At 34.3% G+C, this 22,200-nt stretch overlaps 1 protein-coding gene across 1 annotated transcript in view; it reads right to left on the reverse strand.

The window, feature by feature from the left end:
- Window positions 1-1,861: 1,861 nt before the first annotated feature.
- Window positions 1,862-22,200, reverse strand: part of LOC136847379 (uncharacterized) — a 146,038-nt gene continuing 125,699 nt past the window's right edge. The window contains exons 3-16 of the mRNA XM_067119010.1: window positions 22,040-22,119; window positions 19,647-19,764; window positions 17,463-17,611; window positions 14,143-14,305; window positions 12,244-12,347; window positions 11,798-11,889; window positions 9,965-10,133; window positions 9,174-9,316; window positions 7,769-7,941; window positions 6,002-6,156; window positions 5,482-5,714; window positions 4,415-4,706; window positions 3,417-3,496; window positions 1,862-3,011 (exon numbers count right to left, since the gene is read on the reverse strand). Of these exons, the coding sequence (XP_066975111.1) occupies window positions 2,832-3,011; window positions 3,417-3,496; window positions 4,415-4,706; window positions 5,482-5,714; window positions 6,002-6,156; window positions 7,769-7,941; window positions 9,174-9,316; window positions 9,965-10,133; window positions 11,798-11,889; window positions 12,244-12,347; window positions 14,143-14,305; window positions 17,463-17,611; window positions 19,647-19,764; window positions 22,040-22,118 (2,130 nt within the window). The 5' untranslated portion in view covers window position 22,119 and the 3' untranslated portion in view covers window positions 1,862-2,831. The remainder of the gene's footprint in view (window positions 3,012-3,416; window positions 3,497-4,414; window positions 4,707-5,481; window positions 5,715-6,001; window positions 6,157-7,768; window positions 7,942-9,173; window positions 9,317-9,964; window positions 10,134-11,797; window positions 11,890-12,243; window positions 12,348-14,142; window positions 14,306-17,462; window positions 17,612-19,646; window positions 19,765-22,039; window positions 22,120-22,200) is intronic.

The following is a 22,200-nucleotide window of genomic DNA, read 5'->3' on the forward strand; positions in this document are numbered from 1 at the left end:
AGGCGTTTTCTTGACAATCGTTGGTGATGCTAACTTACCTCTTACAGTCGAGATAGTTTTAGTCACGTCGTCATGTAGAGGTATTATTGCCACATATCCTATTGTTTTTATGTAATTGTAGTTATATTGATAAAGATAATTCATATATTTACTAAGATATATGACCCATATTAAAGTATAATATAATTTATAATTTGATTTTACTGTATTTGTTTACAGAAACGAGAGAACATGGACAGACCCTCAAAACACGAAATGTCTCATAGCAAACTTGTGATATTACCTCAGTCTAACTTCTTTTCCAGATTTTTTTATTGTTAGGATACAGACTCCGTATCTCTGTGCAAGTTAGCATCACCAATGCAGTTGAATCTCAGTGAAGGTTTAAAATATAGTTGCTAAATTGTTATGAGATTGGAATAATTCAATTGTAACTTTATGTTTTCGAGCTGAATATTTCATTAGAGTCGTTGTTTATGTATACATATATATATATATATATATATATATATATATATATATATATATATATATATATATATATAGATAGATAGACATATACACGGACTTTAGACAGAACGTAGGTAAATCCTTCACTCAGAGTTACAACTATTTAATTATTCAAACGAAGATAACCAAGAATTCATTTCATACATTTTTAGAAGTAAGAATTCTTTTTCATTTGATCGTATGTGTTAGAATAATTATTGTCAGTATGAAGATATATATATATATATATATATATATATATATATATATATATATATATATATATATATATATATATATATAAATTTCCCACTGAACAGATTGAATATTTAGTAGTACCTCCCGTAATTTAAATTTATGCTTAAGAAGAATAATGCCTCGCATCCCAGTCATAACTGTTCATGTGTATCATTTAAAAGCTGGGTGCACTGACTTTAGTAAGCAGCATTTGCTGTTAAAATGCCCGTCTCTGAGGCCTCATCGTAAACATAGCCAGATAGTCTTTGAAACAAAAATTGTAACTTTGAAAAATAATATGGGAATTAGAACCGCTCTGAGAATTCTTTCGATTATTTTTTTATTTTTTATGTATTTATTTTTTTTTTTACTTTTTCTGTACGGTCACTTTATGGCTTGCATTCAGGTTGTAATTAATATGTTGTGACGTTATTTTTAATATAAATTTTGAAGAAGGTAAGCATTGCTTTGTGAAGATTTCTTGTTTTTCTAAACATGATGAAAATTAAGAAATTATTCAAATGCAAAAATGTTCAGAGCTTTCTTGAAGAATAACTGTTAGACATGCACAGCATTAAAAATATTTTTCTTTTGGTTGTTTGGTGAAATTTGACAGACTTCATAGATAAGGTATGCCCCTTTCAAATACGTAGTAAGAGTAATGAAATTATATAGACAAACATAATAGAAAAATAGCCTCCACCATCAGAACCAATTTCAAAGGCTTATCCCGATGAATCGTACCCCAGCCATACACCAAGTTAAACTTAAAGGAATTATCACAACTCTATGTTTATATACCTTAATTAATTTTTACATGTCCTTAAACCAGGCAGGCTAAACAAAAATTCAAAATAATTAATGGGTTACCAAGTCTAGCATAATGACTAGCTACAGAAATACTGAACGGCCAAGAAATTATAAGTATTTCAAATGGCCCAAGATGGCAATGAGTAAATTTAAATAGTAGGTAAAAACTTTCATAGTAGAGTTATAGCTCCAGTGTGCTAATTTTCCTTATATATATAAATATATATATATATATATATATATATATATATATATATATATATATATATATATATAACTTATTTAGTAATCTTTATGTATTTATCTTATATCACATAATGCTCTGCAAACAAATTATGATATCTCTCAATTCTATCTTTTTTTTTCCATCTGCTTCATCTCGTAGTAATCCGAATTACTTCGGCATTGCCAATAATATTTCCCAAGCAAATTACTTCTAATGACACTCACATCCTAAATATTTTATTTCCCTCGCTGCATATTGCTGTAAACTGTCCGTACGTTGCACAGACAGCTCTGAAATAGCCTTTCCACACTCCATTCCCTCAAAGTTCACACAAACTCATGGCACTGAGGTCTGTCTAGTGGTTTCCTGTTCGCTCTGCGGTCGAGATGCCACTTGGAGATTGGCACATACCACGAAGTGTCCACGTACCCACGTCAGGTCAATCTCACTCTTTTGGCTTCTCCAGGGCCACTGGGACCCCATGACACAAAAAGCCTTTAGAAAGCTTCATAGCATTGATTTTTCAGGGGGTAAGATTACTAACTCCATGCCCATTCTCAGACAGATGGCCATTTACTCACTTCACCTCTTTATTGTTTCACTAAGACCCTTGGCACACTTGACTCGATATCTGGTGCTGCCAGATTGGATAGAAGGTAATTCAACGTAGCTGCTCTTGCAAGTGGAGGCCATAGCAACTCGCGTATCATTAATCTGTGATTGTTTTACGTAACTGAATTTTTTACCCAAATGGGGGAAACCACAATGAACCCCATACGAGTAATAGTTATGTAGTCTGGCTATCGTACTACATTCCCAAAAACCGTAAATTTTACCCAAGAGTTTTCGTGAATCTAAACCGCGATTAATAAAGGTTCATACTGCATACAGCAACCAGTCAAATCCCCCTGTATCCGCTGTTGCTCGTCGTGAGCCCGTTAAATACAGCTTGTATGTGTTAGCTCCGAAACGGGAAAAATCTCTCTCTCCGACCACCAGTTACTTTCCGGTTAAGGACTGGCTATTTATATCGACAGCCCGAAGAAACTGCACAAGATCACACGTGTCCTCAGTCTCTTAAAGAAGTTCTAAGGGTCTTGAGAGTCGTGGCCGAGTCCTCTGACGTCGCTGGGGGGTAGGGCGAGAGGGTCCTCCGGGGAATGGTGTAAGTCGCGTAATGATTTTCCTCTTTGGGCTGCTTTCGAGAGCGAGCGAGGACACACATGATCGCTATCAGAATGATGCATATCTGGAAGGGATGAAAAATTTTGATATCAAAATGGGAGGCTTGTGTGAAATAATGTTTCTAGTTTAACGTGCTGTCGTATACATACGTGCACACACACATATATTATATGTGCATATATATTTATAAGTATGAAAGGTATTAGGGTTTTTGATTCCAGTATAAATTTTGAAGTTGCCATTACATTTTAAAATAGCAGAAAGATGTAAAATAGCAATTAATAGCTTTCTGTGATTTTTAATTTTCATATGAATTAAATTTATTTTGAAACCCGTATAGGATATGTGGTTTCGTTGTGCATACAATTGAATGTGTACATGCATTGTTTCAGTAAGACAGACAATAATACATAATGGAAAATATAGCCTTAAAAAACTTCCAAAAAATGTACAAGATTTATAAAATTACCTGTAAAATGACAGCGGAAACCAATATGGCAATGAGAATTTCTCTGGAAGTGCACACCATCTGCGCCAACCGTCGTGCTTCTGAGGATTAAGAATGCATTAATAATTTACGTTATTATTATTATTATTATTATTATTATTATTATTATTATTATTATTATTATTATTATTATTATTATTATTATTATTATTATTATTATTATTATTATTATTATTATTCAGAAGATGAGCCATATTCATATGCAACAAGGCCACAGGGGCCACGAACTTGAAATTCAAGCTTCCAAAGAACACGGTGCTCTTTAGGAAGTGAGAGAAGGTAAAGGGAAATACAAAAAACGGGAAATACAACAAACCGGATGGAAAACCATGATATAGCAATAATTCGCAGACATAAGAAATAAGTAATGTTCTTTTATTTCACGCAGATAGACCCGAGATGCTGACAACATCTCTAAGAGGTCTTTTTTTTCAAATACTGATAAAAGTATTTACTGAAGATGTAAAGTTCGTACATGCTCCCCAGCTTTCATCATAATTTGGAGCTTTCCTCTCGTGTAACGCATCATTTACTTTTAACACATTCCTACTTCATCTTGAAGAGGTTACGACCTAAGGTCACAGGCATCTTAATTAGGCAATATTGTGCTGAATAACTTCACATGGCAATAGAGATCTGACTTCCTTCGAAAGTTTTTTACTTGTTATTGGCAGTAGTAATCATTGTTAAGCTTAAATAACAGTGACGAATTTAGGGAGAGGGTGGAATTTTGTAGTTTACTTGAATTGCTGGTAAAACAAATGGCTTTCTCAGTGGGGAATGGGAATTAATTATTTTTATGTTATTGGCATAAAAATCATTGCCATTACCCATTGAGAAAGCCATTTATTTTACCTGCTATTCAAGTCGACCACAAAACTCCACCTTGTCCTCAAATTCGTCACTGTTGTTTAAACTTAACAATGATTGCCACTTCCCCTTCTGAAGCATTTTGTTACCTGATTCTTCGGGCAACAGGCCCGACTTGAGAGGCTTGACCGAAGTGCTGTCAACGATGATCTCCTTCTGCAGAGGCATCTCGTGGTAGATGGAGTCCTGGTCGTCTTCTTCGGCTGCGTCTTCATCACCGGCCCCGAACGTCAGCTCTCCTCCGAAGGTGAATTCACCGCCTTCGAGGGTGATTTCCTGCCCGTCGAGACTGTGGGTTCCTCCAAGGGTCACGAGGCCGCCTTGCTTGATCACGGCTCTTCTTTTACGCTTCCCGTGGGATAAGATGTTGCCGCACTGCGCCTGTGGGTGACAGTTGTTTATGTTTGTGACAGAGTTCTTCCTTTCCACAAAGCCAAGCTCCTAAACTAAGTGATGGTGTAGTCCACAAAACATATGAGTGCTTGCTTCAGCACACTCACATTATATATTTATATATATATATATATATATATATATATATATATATATATATATATATATATATATATATATATATATATATATATATATATATATATATATATATATATATATATATATATGTATATATGAGAGAGAGAGAGAGAGAGAGAGAGAGAGAGAGAGAGAGAGAGAGAGCTCAGTGAAGTGGCTAATGTGAAACTTTTCTGCTGAGCAGGTTCATCCATGGACAACACAACTATTAAAGTATGAAAATAGCAGTAACCATTATTATTTCTAGAGCAACCTCTGCCATGTGAAACAGCATGCATGCATATATATATATATATATATATATATATATATATATATATATATATATATATATATATATATATATATATATATATAGACGTTGTATTCAACTTTGCTTCTGTCATTGTTACTGTCCTTAATTGTGACCACCTTGCGAATGATATCATTGTTGCTATCACTATTATTACTACTATCATCATTTTCAGTTATAGCATCATCCTCATTTTTACACTTCAAAAAACTACTGCTGGACAATACTGCACAACGCCTGATTTTACACGTAAATTCTTTAAAAATAATAATCACTCATAAACAAGTGGCCCTCCTGTCTTAGCTAGGCCTAAAAAACAACTTTACTCACGGGTTTACATTCTTGTAGGCAGAACTGGACATTAACTTGGAATCTCACGACTTGATTTTCTGAGAATTTGAATGCCTCGAATTTTCCTTGGAGGCTCTTAGAATTGGGAACTGGTTGGAGGGAGGGAAAGATTACTGGATCAGCGGGGCAGCCCCTTTCATCTAGCAATGTAATGGAATCGGTGTTATCTCCACTTTTAGCCACGAGGTTCCTGGCAAGTATTCCGTACACACCTTAAAAAGAAAGAAAACAGGTCTTTAGTATTAATTCTCTTATTTATGAAATGGTAACAACGTAAGATAAGTACAGTAGTAGAAGTAATAATATGCGTTTAGCCAGAAACAATACTAGTAGACAATTACACAGTGACACACCACGAAACTATCAGCCATAACGAGGCCGTGAGTCGTCTCGTAAGTTACCTGGTCTTAAGAAGTCCCATTATAATAAGAGTAAAACACATCAACGGTCTAAAGTGTTGACGTTGCTCTTACAAAAGAAAGTAAAGAACACATCTTACTGTCATCATCTAAGTCAAGCCTCAGATAAAGTTCCTCGCCAAGGCGAGCTCCGTTGATGTCTTTTCCCGTCCGATCGACGATTCGTAAACGGATGCGAGGGGAGGGAGCGGTTGCGTTGACGATGGCTGTAGCAACGCCGGCGTTCACAGAATTGCTGAAAGAAGGAGAGGTATGGTGATAAATCTTGTTAGTATGAGGCCGTAAAAAGAACTGTCAATATTATGGAACTAGAATGAACTTTGACTAAAACTATAGGCTACGTACGGTAGACATTAACAACCGGCGCTGACACTTAAACTTGAATTCATTTCTTCTGTTACCGAATTGACATACAGTTAATTTAATTTGTGCCATAAATGGCACCAAAACTGTTTGTTGCATGGTGTTACATAAAACTTTTGAACAAGCTCAAGAACCTACCAGTAGAATTAGGCCTAGTTGTATTGCTTTCGATATTACGACTACAATGTTTAGGCCTTCATTTTATTGTTAGGCCTAGGTTTTCCGTTTACTTTTCCCTTTCTTTAGTGGCGTTATAAACTGACAGGTTTACAACAGTACAAAATCTGATTCTGGTATTTATGAAACTAACTGATAACCGGCAACATTGCCCTACACAAAATTCGTGCCAGCTTCAATAGTTAGTCTCATTGCTTAGAGTAGACTTGCTAGCCTAGTATACCCTTGTAAGGTCTCAGCCTAGTATACCCTTGTAAGGTCTCAGCCTAGTATACCCTTGTAAGGTCTAAGGCTATGGATCATATAAAGAGGATTTGGATGGCTTGAAGAAGTACTTAAATAAGAAAACACAAAATAATTACTGTTGAGTCCCTGTGCTTAAATCATGTCATTATAATGTGCTGCATAATGTTAGCACCTCCAAATAAGGGGAAAATTCCTCGCAGCTCCCCTGCAACAGTTAGATGAAGTCATTGCCATAATTTACAACTTTATGACTTGAGAAACAGGTAACTACTGTATACCGATATGTGATTAATGATTAACCGTCTGTTTTTACTTGCTTTTACGAGGCTTCGATAGTTAGTCTCTTATTGCTTAGAGTAAACTTGCTAGGCCTACTTAACTGTAGTATACCCTTGTAAGGTCTAAGGCTGTAGATCATATAAAGGGTATTTGGGTGGCTTGAAGAAGTATATAAATAAGAAGAAAACATAAAATAATTACTGTTCAGTCCCTCCCAGCTTGAAATCATGTAATTGTAATGTGCCGCATGATGTGAGCACCTCCAAATAAAGGAAGAATTCCTCCCAACTCCCCTGCAACAGTCAGGTGAAGTCATTGTCCTAATTTACAACTTCATGACTTCAGAAGTAAGTGACTACTGTATACCAGTATGTGATTAACGGTTAACCATCTGTTTTTACTTGATTTTACGAGGTATCATGAATTAGCGTCACTCCCCGACTAGTTGAAAAGTTACTGTAGCAAAACAGGTGTATTAGTTTCAGTTGCATTGGTTAGAGCCAAAGCATCACAAACTTTTACCACTTGTGATTTTACTGTGCGCCCAATGATTTATTTTTCTTCTACAACAAAGGCAGATGTACGATATATACTTTTTTGTTGACTTTGGGATTTTTTAGTGATTCATTGAAGGTAAAAAAAAAAAAAAAGACTAGCAAGAATATAGTATGATTTCCCTAATTATCCTCTCTCGCTCTGTTTCAGCAATGTGTAGCGTTTATCTACTATCCACTCTTCTACAGGTCAATATTGAATGAAATTATGTCCCCTTAAACACTTACTCGACGAGGAAGTTATAACTGTCCGAGATGGTTTTATTGGACGTTTCAAACAGACAGAGCAACTTGATGGCTTTGTCCCCTCGCCTCTGTATCACGGGGTGGTGCTGCACGACTATGACGTTGCTGTAAATGCCTTCCCCTTCGTTGACCACTCCGCATTGCGGATCGTTGAACTGCAATAGCAATAAAATATTTAGTGCTGGTGTTACTGGACTGAAATGAACAACGTTTTCATGCGAAAGGTAAATTATAAGTTTTCCGCTTACATCTTTTATCTTGTATTCATTTTTGGGAGTGTTCTTGCGTGGAAAAAACCACAAGCTACTTCAGCTGTAAATGATAACTTTTCCAATGATTTCTTTTATTTACTGTGGTATTTTTTATTTGATCGTGCTATATAATATTATGGAAATATCCTCTTTAATGAAATTAGAAGTCCCTCATTGGACAGGTTGGTATCGTTCTGGGATAGCACTAGGCTGGGCCCGCGTTCGATTCTCCGACCAGCCAATGAAGAATTAGAGAAATTTATTTCTGGTGATAGAAATTCATTTCTCGTTATAATGTGGTTCGGATTCCACAATAAGTTGTAGGTCCCGTTGCTAGGTAACCAATTGGTTCTTAGCCACGTAAAATAAATCTAATGCTTCAGGCCAGCCCTAGGAGAGCTGTTAATCAGCTCAGTGGTCTGGTTAAACTGAGGTATACCTAATGAAATTAGATAAGAAATGTGAATTAAATATTGTAGAATGTTGATGCTTTTGTGTGCTAATGAACAGCAATTACTAAATTTTTTCATGGTTAATTATCAGTTCCCAATAATTTCCTTTAATTTGTCGTGGGTTTTATTTGTCTGTGCCAAAGAGGCAATTGAAAATATCCTCCTTCATGTAGATAAAACGTTATTTATTTTTTTATACGGGTATTTATTTATTATTTATTTATTCGTGCAGAGAGAGAACTGAGATTGTCTTACTTGTATGGAATATTCTATGAACAGCTGTAACATTTTTAAATCACCAACAGAAAGTATCATTCATTACTTGAACGTTTGACATTATGCAGAAAACCTTTTCCAAGTCTGAATTAGGTTAGAGCCCATAAAAAGGCGGATGTTAATTGTAAAGGTAAATATGGCTGTAAATTTTATTAGTACAGATACACATTTCACGATTACAGATGTTCATTACGAATGTTTCAGTTGCGGTGCCGAAGAAATCGTTTAACTTATATATTGAATAAACAGGTTCATTTACTTTAAACCCATTTGTTCTCGATAATCAATAAATAGATAATTCTTTAAAATCCTACCCATAATACCCACTACAATAAATAATAATAGTTAAATCATCCTTATTTACTACCAGTAAATAATATCCCATACGTATGACTCACATTTACCCACCTTGATGAATAAAGATGTGTCAGTTTTGCCTTTGTCGAGGGATTTGCATTCATTAGGGAAATCTCTTGCGAAGAGCCTCCCCTTGAAAGGTTCTATGGTGTTGAGGCTTACTGACATTCCGTCCACACTGCACGACAGTTCAACTGTTGGAAAGAACACATTGAAGTGAATAATGCCACTTTTCTGACACTCTGTTAAGCTGCATTAAGAATTTGATATTTGCTTCAAAGATTGGTATTCAAAATATTACTTTACTTATCCGCAATGGCACTGTAATTTTAGAAGATGCATATAACTGCTGAACCTCAATACATATGACATGAAGGTTTGTAAGTAAGTTACAATATTGCCGAGCAACGTGATACGTTGCAGATTATTGACCTAATCAACTTCCAGTATATGTATATATATATATATATATATATATATATATATATATATATATATATATATATATATATATATATATACATACATATATATATAAATATATACATATCTGATAAAGTCATCCCATACAAACACCAAAAGGATAGATTTTACAGAGTTAAATTTCAGGCAATTGTCTCAACTGACAAATATTAACGCTGTAAAATCTATCCTTTTGGTGTTTGTATGGGCTACCTTTGTTAGATGGAATTGTTTTAACAGAAAATATTTATAGTCATATGGTACACATGCTGTACTAAACCCCTTATCCTGGTAATAGCTCTCCTTTCGCAAGCAATATGACTAACAGCACCCATTTCCATTTCCACAGAAATCTCAAGGACTAGGCCATCTGTACTAACGATCTAAACAAGGCGCCCGCTGGTAGAAAGAAGCGTCGGGGAGTGGAACCACCGCAGACAACCCAGTGGAGGTTAGGTCATCCCCGGACAGCCGACATATCCCTCCCCGACTGAACCACGTGTAGGCTCTGCAGTTGAAGGATTTCTCGGACTCGCAGGCATCGTGACACTGAAAGGAGAAAAGGAAGAAGGTAAGGTTCAGAATGTTGTTGACCTGTTATTCATTATATATATATATATATATATATATATATATATATATATACTATATATATAATATATATATATATATATATATATATATATATATATATATATATATATATATATATATATATATAATGAATTCGAAAAATTCATGTTTGTAGTCTTTATTTTACGCCGTTAGAAAACTAGTTCCATATAAAGTGTTAGTACGTAGCTGTACAGTGCTCCATTTTGTAAATTTATTTGATGACCGTGGTCCATTGTTTTAAGTTTTATTTTTTTAATATTAATCGTCCATGCTATTTATTCAGTGCTTCCACGATCGTTCTGAACTCCGGTGATGTTTGTCATAACATGATTAACATCGGAGAAACTAACCCACAGTTATGTATGGGTACAAACATATTAAAAAGTAAATCTTAACAGAGAGCTTTCGGGAATCTGAGATTGAAATAGGGAATCGAACAGATTCCGAAACTCTCTGTTTAGATTTATTTTTCAATATATTTGTACCCATAAGTAACTGGATTTGTTTCCCCATTTCAGGACTCATGCCACTATGGATATTTTTAATGGTTAACTTTATTGCGCGGAACTGTCATTGCTATTCCTCAAGCACGCAATTCATTGCTGTTATGACAATACTTGCATGGAACTGTCATCTTCATTTAATTTCATTCATCATTTCCATCACCGGAAAGTAATGAAAGTAATGCATCATTTCCATCACCGGAAAGTAATGAGATGCGATTTTGATACGTAAAGGATCGCAGACGCATGTCAGTTGAGACTCATAGCTCAAATAGACTTTAGTCTTGAGATGTCTTTAAGCGCAAGCTGTAATTTTGAAATTTATGTATTTACTAATAGGCCTCCAAACATTTTATAACGTGTAAATAGATGACGCAATGTTTGGAATATACATGTGCAGAGACTAAAATAGGCAGTTTAGGTGACGATCTTAATGTCTATCAAATATGCACTATTGTTGAAAATACAAGTTTAGGTTTCTTTTAGAAGATTCTTGTCTGCAAGAGGACGTAAAAATCTAATCAATGGGTACGAAATTCAACTCTCCCCGCAGATGTAATTTTATTTGAATATAAAACCCGTTTCTTCTATGGGCACAAAATTAACGCATTTAACGGAATATGCAAATCATTTCTACTGCAGGTTAGGCTTAAACTGCAAAACTCGAATCATCTTGGGAAAATAAGATTCATATCTTTATTGTAATGATGAAGATGAAATTTGCGACCAAGTCTGTGACTATACAGATATATTTGTAACAGAAAAGACATAATTGTTCACAAATCCTTGTAAAATAATTATTAAAACAGATATAGTTTTATAGGTATATATAAAAACGGCTTTAATCATGTTATAGTTACTTCAGCTTGATACGAAAACTACTTATGAGTTATTGCAATAAAATTATTTGTTGTAAGTCAAATAGGTTGCTAATAGATATATTCTGCCATTGAAAAAGCATTCGTATTTCTTTGTAAACTGAAGTTAGCAATATGTGTCTGTACAGTTATCCCCTTTTCTAAGTGCGCAGAGAGAGAGAGAGAGAGAGAGAGAGAGAGAGAGAGAGAGAGAGAGAGAGAGAGAGAGAATGCTTACCTCTGTTTTGGATTCTACAGGAACTTGGAGATCCCCATGTCCCAAATCTTGCGCAGGAAACTCCTCGAAATCACAGTGTTGGTTGTTGGCAACTGTGGAATTAAAATGGTCTCTTTAGGTAAAACTAAAAATGTCACATGAGATGAATGGATGTTGTCGCGGGCAACTCGTAGAAGTATGTTATTGCAGGAGTATATTTTCCCATAAAAAGCTGTAGGTCACACCAACTGTAAAGCTTCCCATAAAGACAACCTGTGGATACGTTATTTTTTTAAGGATAGATATCAATACTGTCTTTTTTTCTCTCTCTCCTTCTCTTTTCCAAAATGCTATTCGCCTTTATGTCATCATAAAATATATAAGAAATTTGCTTGCAGGCAGGTTTTATTTGAGTGGCATAATTAAAAATGAAAAACTGACGAATGGTATTAACATGTGCATCTTACCTCCTGAACATTGGTTCTCTATGTAGTGGATTAAAGGAGAAGCTGGGCGGAAACTGAGAGGCTGAGTGCGACGATCTTGCCTGCTCAGTCTGCAGACGCCATCTCTGGAATATATATGATTATATTTGAATATATATATATATATATATATATATATATATATATATATATATATATATATATATATATATATGTATATATATGTATATATATATATATATATATATATATATATATATATATATATATATATATATATATATATATATATATATATATATATGTGTATGTGTGTGTGTATATATTATAATACACACACACAATGTCTGAAAGGTTCAACCGCATTAATCCTCTCTCCGTTTAATATTATTTTGTCCCTTTGTGCATGACATGCCCTCATTACTTACGTTTGTTAAAATTATTTTGAGTGTCATCTTTAGATATATGATGCTTTCTGTTAAGTAAGCTTTTCAATTCTGTCCATTTGTATTTATGGATGCCCTTTCGTTTGGAAAGAATACCTCCACTGATAAAAGTATTAGCAACACGAAAGCTAATAAATTATCTTTCATTTTCGTATGCAGTGTCTACGAGGCCTTCCTTACCCGTTGCATTCTCCTTACCTTAATTGTTCCTGCCAACTTTCGCATTCATCACACCAACAAAAGTTTTCGTATCTCTTTCTGGTATTTCATCTGAAACATTCTGCAGTTCCATATAAAATTGATTTCTTATTTCGTCGGAGAGTTCATTCGTATTTATATTGCACTGTTTTTATTTCAGTCTTACCAGCAGTAGTCTATTGCTCACTGCTCTCCAGTCAGTCAATGCCTTTTCTAAATTTGGCATTAAGAATATTACTGTTCCTTTTTTACCTGTTTCTCTGTTCTTGCGAATATCTATACATATTACCTCCTTCCAATGTATCTTTTCCCATTATTTTGCACCGTGATTCACAAGCAGCTCTGATATCCTAACCATGTCTCTTGAATTCATTTTTCTAGCTTATCTTTCTTTCCAGTCTGGTATAGGGTTCTTGCTTTCCAACTTCCTATTTTCAGTTTATTCAAAATATTTATAAACTAGGAGACTTTTAGCACCCCCTACCCCTCTATGGCTGGGTCTGGGACCATTTCTAAATTGTGTTTATCCATTTGTATGACAGAATCTGTAGTGCATTCGTTGATTAAATGCACTAAAGGATAGCCAATTCATTGTTGTTTCAAAGTTTCTAGCTAAGTTCAGTGATCCCTGCCAGTGCCTAACTAAGGTCATCCGCCGGGTGTCCAGAGTTGAAGCCAAGAAGACAAAGTACTCGATACCTGACTCGACTTCGCTGTGGTCATCACCAATCACTAAACACCTACAAACACCGCATAGACAACACCCAAACAGACATATGTCCACTCTGCCAAGTTAGTCCCCACACAGTTACACATCTCTTAGTAGATTGCCCTAACTTGGCAGCCCTTAGACAACAACACAACATCCACACTACCACACAGTTATGGTCAGATCCAGTAAGCGTGGTGTCCTTCTTGCGCGGTGCAGGCTTCCTGGCATAACAGAGTCTGGAGAACCACAACAACAACAACAACCTTCAACGGCTATCCAACATCCCACTGCCAGTAACACCTGGGGCTGATCCAGTTTTCGATTGTGGATCTAGCCTTTACCCAAAGAGGTGTCAGTCTACACGGCAGCAGGTGCTAGTACCCGAGTTCGAGCCCCTAATACAGCTACTACTGCCTAGGCCAAGTGGACCTGTAGCTCACAGATGGGCAGGAACAATTCCCTGAAAGTATATACATACTCCAACCCTTGGCTTTAGTGGAAAGGAAACAGTTCTCAAACTTGCCATTGTTGATTTTATTAGAATGTATACGAGAAGAGCTGTACCTTTGATGATATTCGGCGCTCCGGCACATGAGCCCCCTCTCCCTGATGCACAACTCTGCGCATTTTAACCTGTTTGGGACGTTGTTGAGAACGATGTCGTCATAGCCCTCGATCTCGAAGCCCACCACCCGCTCCAGCATCCAGTTCCTACCGCATTGAGGAGCTGTGTAGATAGAAGAAAGTAATTGTAATTAATTAATTAATGAAGGTTTGTTCCTTCTATCTCTCTTCCTCTGATACACTGTGAAGCTAAGAATAGGTTAATTTAACAAGAAACTCTCTCTCTCTCTCTCTCTCTCTCTCTCTGTTGTGACTGTGAGTGGTACTGAAACAAAGGAAAGCGTCCTTGGAAGTAGGTGAATTCTCCTTTCCAAAATTTTTTGAAATTGAAAAAGTGAAAACATGTGTATGAATAAGAATCTCAATATATTAAAAAAAAAAAAACTCCGTAAGAATTCCGTTTATTCTATTTATTTATTTTTTTTGGAAAGCGGAAAAGATAAGAATGAACAGATTTCGTACTCTTCAGATGTTCCCATACTAATAGTGAAGTCCTATTCATATTTTCATTTGCATCTCGGAATCATGATAAAATCTAGCATCTATTTGCTATCGCGAAGGTGGCTGTCACTCAAGTTTACTGTGTAATTACTTTTTGTTTTCCGGATGTATGTAAACAAGAGCCTTCATTTGCGCTCTAGACAACCAGGTTATGTTTTAAACGGGAGACTACTTGTCTCTGTGATATGGCTCGATATAACTGCTCTATTATTATTATTATTATTATTATTATTATTATTATTATTATTATTATTATTATTATTATTGCTAATAGATTAACAATTTCGTGAAAAACAATCTGTGTAATAAAAATCCACAATTATATAGTAAATTAAATATATTACTATAAAATATGTAAAATAAACCAAAGACTTTCGAACACTTGAATGGTGTTCCTCATCAGTGCTAACGTTAGCACTGATGAGGAACACCGCTCAAGTGTTCGAAAGTCTTTGGTTTATTTTACATATTTTACATAATAATATATTTACTATACAATTGTGGATTTTTATTACACATTGTTATTATTATTATTATTATTATTATTATTATTATTATTATTATTATTATTATTATTATTATTATTATTATTAATCCTTGTACAAAATTATGTTAATTTGGAATTAGCCTAAGGTTATTAACTTTCGCAGTAAAGATCTTTTGAGTAGAATAGACGGCTCTTATGTGAAAAAAAATATGAAACATAGAAGGATAAATTAGACAGATAAGATAATTTCAGTTTTATTACTATGTACTTTTGAAATACATAAAGATAATTTTATTTTTATTACTATTTTTTTCGAAATGGGTTTAAAATGGTTTAGGTTCCAATTCATGATCATCACAAGGAATTTCTAAATAGAAATGCATGGCGATATTGTCTGGTAATGTACAACGTGTGGAGACCAACACACCTTGTGGAGGTTATTTATTATTCTTTTAATTGAAGTTAGGCCTAGTCTGGAGAGGATAAAAAGGAAATTTTCCTCTCAAATTCTCGAACCGTTTTTTAGAAAGTAGTCATGAGCGCAGGTCTTACCACCTTTTCCAAGTTACATGTAGTCATGGTTCATTTTCATGCGTATTTGCAACTAAAATAGCGAAGTATTGCCTTGAAATGAAGTATTTCGATTGATTTTATCCAGCGTCTTGTAATTCGTAGTAGCAATTTACATTTATATTTTCATAGGCAAATGCTCATACCTGTGAAACATGGGCAGTCCGCCTTTCCGTAATCTTTCCATTGTATGGCCTTAAACTGTTCTCAAACTCTCAAGGCATTTTCACATACGGATATGAGAGCGCAGTTTTTATCGCTGCATAATTTACGATTTATGGCTGCGATGAGTGTGAGTGGGATGTTCCCCAGTCTTACTTTATTCAGGGAAATTTCCAGGATAGTCACAGTAGATGTGTAATTAACCGAGCATCCTCACGGATAGGTTCAGACAGCCTGGGAATGTTTTGGTGGCTCACGAACTTTTTAAGGATGTGTCGTATGTCGGTTTGAATGGTAGAACTTGCGAATAATGCGTTAGCAGAGCCAGTCGCCGATTGAGTGAGAGTAGGAAAGGACACTCGTTTAGAAATACAGAAGGGAAGAAGACTGGAACACGCTCTCTTGCTGATTTTGTGAAAACTTGCACAGTTTGCTATATAAATCATATATTGACCATCAGAAAAGAAGCCCCCGCGCACATGGAGGCATAGTCTTCGTTTCGCATTCTGCGGCCTTAAACATTTCTTAAAATCTCAAAAAGAATTTTCACATATGCAAATGCGCGTGCTTATGGTGTAATATTTTCCCCATGATATGATAAAGAGGCATGATGAGTAGGTGGCATTTCACCCCACTGTGATTTTATCAGGGAACTCGCCAAGCCAGTCACAAAAGCCTTATGGTTGACTGAGCCGCTACACACGGATGATTTTCAAAGACGGCTTGGGAGTTTTATGACAGCGTCTGGGTTTTATCATACTAGGATCTGATTTTGGGTGGTGTTCACTAGATTTTTTTTTTTATTTGTACAGAGGGACTCAACCTTGACTGGTTCTTTTAGAATGAGCCTAAACTCCCTCCCTCGAATATGATGAGCAAGGTTCCACTGAAAGTGTTTTTGCATAGCGCGAGTTTATTCTAAAATTATCCCGTGAATTAAAAAGAAATATTTCTAAGGTCATCTTAGAAGATGTTCATCGGATATCGTTTCGGTTTACGAAGAATTGCTTATTGCATTTAAGTTATAGACGATTTCTTGTTCTGGAGGATTAAATCTTTCGCTTGAATTATTTCTTAAGAAACCAACACGTATGTTTTTTCAGTTAGATTTTCGTAATATCTCAGTGTAGTGAGATTTTTTTCTAATTTACAAAGGTATACATTATACCTTTGTAGGAAATTTTAAGTTTTCCTTGTTATAGTGTCATAATCATTGTATTAATGGCAATGAGTAAAATACCGTACTATAATTATAAGTATGCTTTTGAATTAACAGCTGAAGTAATATCGTCAGTTTTTGGATAAAAGTAATCAAGAAACAGTAATCAGAATTAATTTTTATAAGTTTTCCCACTCGTATTTGCTTTTATTCCTACTAATCCGTAATGCTCAGTGTTTAAAAAAATCCTAACTCCTGATTTTTGAAAAATGTTGGAAACCTAGAATGCGGACAAACAGGTGGAATGATTGGGGATATAAATTGGGGATATAAATCATCAATGTCAGAATTTACAAAATTGTCGTTTAAAATATAACCCACCGTCAATGCAAATTTTTTCGAAGTAATTGATGGGCAGCTGCGTAGGCCTCAATTTGATGTCAGCCGAAGACGAATCTCTGTCGTAACTAGTGCAAGAATCTCGGTCGTAATTGACCACGAAACTCAGGCAGTTCTTCGACTCACGGCATCTGCAGGGAAAAGAGAATGTATACATTTTTTTATATTCATATTTGTGAGCCATAGAACATATGATTCATAAGAGATGTAAGAAATCACGGTCACGAGCTTCTTGAGGGAAGTAAACATGATGCTTTTCGGCATGTAGATATGTATTGCGGGTGTGCTGTGTTATTGCAGTGATTAGTTTTGGACTCCATGGTTTTGTCACATAAACACAAACACACACTCACATACATATGTGTGTCTGTGTATGTATATACATGAGTGATTATATTGTATTTATATATTGTGGGTGTATTATGTTATTACGTTTAGTTCTGAGACTCCATGGTTTGTTTCACACATCTATAATTATATATATATATATATATATATATATATATATATATATATATATATATATATATATATGTGTGTGTGTGTGTGTATATATATATATATATATATATATATATATATATATATATATATATATATATATATATATATATATATATATAGAGAGAGAGAGAGAGAGAGAGAGAGAGAGAGAGAGAGAGAGAGAGAGAGAGAGAGAGTTAAATGTTTGCAAGTGTGAGCCCAAACCATAGAGTCCAGAACTAACGTCAGTAATGTGTGTGTGTGTTGTGTGTGTGTGTGTGTGTGTGTGTTTACGCCCTTTTAACTTTATACTGATCAGAAGTATCTAATGCAGATGATCTCATAGATTTTTTTGATCGAACAAGAGAGAAATAAAGTTAGCAGGGTGTGTTTTGAGCGATGCAAATAGGTTGTAAAGTTTTACTCCTTGAGTCGTGAAATATTAATCAGCTAGTTTTCACTCGTAAAGAAATCGGCTGTCCAAATATGAAAAGAGCTAATGATACGAAATAAAACAAAAATTGAAGTTACGAAGTTGAGATAAAATTTGCTGTGAGACAGGAGCAGGAAATGACGTTGCTTATATAAGAGGCCTCAGGTGCCGCATTACGAGCGACAGTTGATATACTCGTACATGTTTCCCGAAACGTGATAGTTTACATTAAATTTGTGATATAGTGTGAGAAAGGCCTTGCTCTCTGATGGCTGTGCTTAAAGGACAAATAAAATATTTTGCGGTTTTATCGTGTAAAGGAAGAAAACTGAGACAAGAGAGAATTAGCAATGCAAAAGTATTCTGTATGACAGTGCAACTTCGAAGTATTTCCGCGAGCATCATAGAGCACCGAAAAGAGTAACGCATGTATATACACACACACACACACACACATATATATATATATATATATATATATATATATATATATATATATATATATATATATATATATATATATATATATATATATATATATATATATATATGAGCCCGTACAAATGCCAAAATGTAGAAAGTTAATACTATATTTCAGAGACCGTTTCTCTCTTCAGGCAGATAGTGAATGAAAAAGGTTACAGAAAAGCGATATTTAACAGAAAATATTTCACAGTCGTGTGTGTGTGTATATATATATATATATATATATATATATTTATATATATATATATACATACATGTACATATATATATATACATGCGTTATATTTATAGATATGCTCTATATATATATATAAATATATATATATATATATATATATATATATATATATATATATATATATATATATACACATAGATGTGTGTGTGGTGTGTATGTGTGTGTGTCTGTGTGTTTCTGTTGTATATCCATTATTTATCTAGATAAATATATTTTTAATTTATCTCTGTGTCCCTGGAAAATATAGTTATCGGTACAAATGAATTGAACGTTTTCCTCTTGTCATGAAACAGAAAACGGCCGTGGATTTAGGGTATAGCTTTATCATTCCAACTGATTTGGGAAGTAGTTTCAAAACTGTTAAATATTGTTCATAGGTTATAATTAAAGGGCCAGCTTATAAAGGGCCTTCAGATTAATATCAGACGAGATACATCACTAAAATGCACACAAGGTCGCGACCAAGGCGGAATTCGTCAACACTTCTGTTCGTTTTAACTACCTACAGTTTTTCCAAAAGACTTACCTTTGTAGACAGTTTAACGTTACAGTATTTCCGTTATTAGAATACAGCGGACTCCCGGGCACTCCATCCACGGTTGTTCTTGATACTTTTTCGAAGGTCTCAGTCAGGCTGCATTGACCTGCACTCCCTAGAAACCATAGTTCAGTTATCGGTACCAACATACATAATTGAACGTTTTACCTCTTGTCATATATGTTTGTATAATACATATAGGAAAACAACTATATACATATATATTTATATATATATATATATATATTCCAACTGATTTGGGCCATAAAACACTATTTATACGTTTCAAAACTATTAAATATTGTGTCCCTGTTCACTGGTGAAATATGGATTAGATGATGTGTGACAGGAATATATATATATATATATATATATATATAGATTAATATATATATATATATATATCACTAAAATGCATTCAAACTGGATCGGATCTAATTGAGTGTTTATTCCGAAAAACAAGCTTTCTTGGACAAACAGTTTTCAACTATCCGGATACTTGATATTGTGGACTGTTTTTTGTAACCAAAAAACACTCCATTACCAGTTACCTTTCTACTATTGCACAATTGTGTATGTGATAAATTTAATATATATTTCCGTTAATGATAAATAATATTGGACAAGACCAGGAAGAACATCCACGGTTGTTCTTGATAAGCTTTCGAAGGTATAAAACCTCATCATCAGGCTGAAAAAACATTGACAAGGATGAGAATCAATAAAATTACAATAAAATGAATTGTCAAATAAATCTTCAGTTCAAATACTAATGAAATATATAAAATGAACAAGTAAATACAAACTAAAAGGGTGATAAAATTAAAAACAAACATAAAAATATGAAAATAAAACTAAAGTGAAATGTAAACAAACTACCACTCACAAAGTAAATATTTAACGACCTAATTGATACCTATGAAATTACACATAGCTAGTTGAATACCAGACATATTGCTCAATTCCGGCTTCATCTTTTTAATAGTCATACTCTGAAATTAAAAAGGTCCAGTCTATTTGAACAAAAAGACAGTACCCGAAAATCCAGGTCAGTGAAAGGATGGTCTTGTGTTAAACTGTGTTCTAATGGCAGAAAAGGGTGGTTTGGAAACATAAAAGGTTCTAATAGAAACACTATCTGTGTTCCAAAATTCTGTGTCTGAGCCAGATACTTCTAGATCCCACTATTCACTGGTAAAAGTGAACAAGTAAACGACACAGGAATTAAGGTCCACAGGCAGAGTAGGCTTCTCTCTCAAAAGTGATCTTATTGTAAAAGGATTACAGAAAACAAACCGAAACTGATTTGAGGGAAACAATGCTTAAGCATTTCTTGTAACTTTTTCAACCATATAGCTACTATGACCAAGGTAAGGCAATTTAATGTATGGTTTTCCTCCAGAATTATTTTCTGAAAACTCATATCCCATTTTTGTTTTTACAAAGTTCTGAAAAAATTTTTAAATGAAAAGTTTTGTCCCAGACCGGTGTACAGTACTGCTTAGTTTGTATTTACTTGTTCATTTTATATATTTCGTTAGTATTTTGCTGAAGATTTATTATGACAATTCATTTTATTGTAATTTTATTGATTCTCATCCTTGTCATACCAGCCTGATGATGAGGTTTTATACCTCAGCTTTTAGTAAAAGAATGTTCTTCCTGGTCTTGGCAATATTATTTATCATTAACAATTGATTTCAATAAATTACCGAGATATATATATATATATATATATATATATATATATATATATATATATATATATATATATATATATATATATAATATATAAAATCCATTAATATTAAAATATTAAGAATAAAGGATGAATGGTCATACTGAGTTCATGGACTATGAAAATAGTACTTATTTGTTCTGGCCAAGTAAATGATAAAAAATAAAAATTCTTATCCGCAAAATGCCATCGTTTTTCACCCTGGTGAAACACCAAAAGACACGCCTTTTTTCTAATCAGAGAAGTATGAATACCTTTATGATGTAATGTTTACACAGGGAATGTTCATTGCTGAATTTTATATGAGTGTACTGCACCGTTACTGATGTGAATTATGATTATATAGTAATAATAACTTGAGAAATCATGCGCTAGTGTAAATATAAGATGTAAGTAGAGTGAAATTTTTATGATTATGATTTGACCCGTGGAGTTAAGACTCGGGTATCATAGTTGGGCACTGATAGACGAAGGAAAATATGGCGGTAAATAAACAATCAAGGAATGAGAGAGAGAGAGAGAGAGAGAGAGAGAGAGAGAGAGAGAGAGAGAGAGACAGACAGAGACAGAGAATTAAATGATATTCTAGACAAAAACAGTAAACAAATGAATTAAATTTAACAAAAAAAAAAAAAAAACTTACTTGCTGCATGTTTGATAAGCAGACTCAAGAAGAAGAGTTGGAACGAAGCCATGGGGTTGCATTTGTCGAAGTTGCCCATCCTAGAAAAAGAGAAATAACATATCCGTTAGTTGAAACCTGCAGTCTTCTGCGCTTGTTATGCGTTGTTAAAAGGTTTAATT

The sequence above is a fragment of the Macrobrachium rosenbergii genome, chromosome 16 (assembly GCF_040412425.1).
Source record: "Macrobrachium rosenbergii isolate ZJJX-2024 chromosome 16, ASM4041242v1, whole genome shotgun sequence".
Taxonomy (NCBI): domain Eukaryota; kingdom Metazoa; phylum Arthropoda; class Malacostraca; order Decapoda; family Palaemonidae; genus Macrobrachium; species Macrobrachium rosenbergii.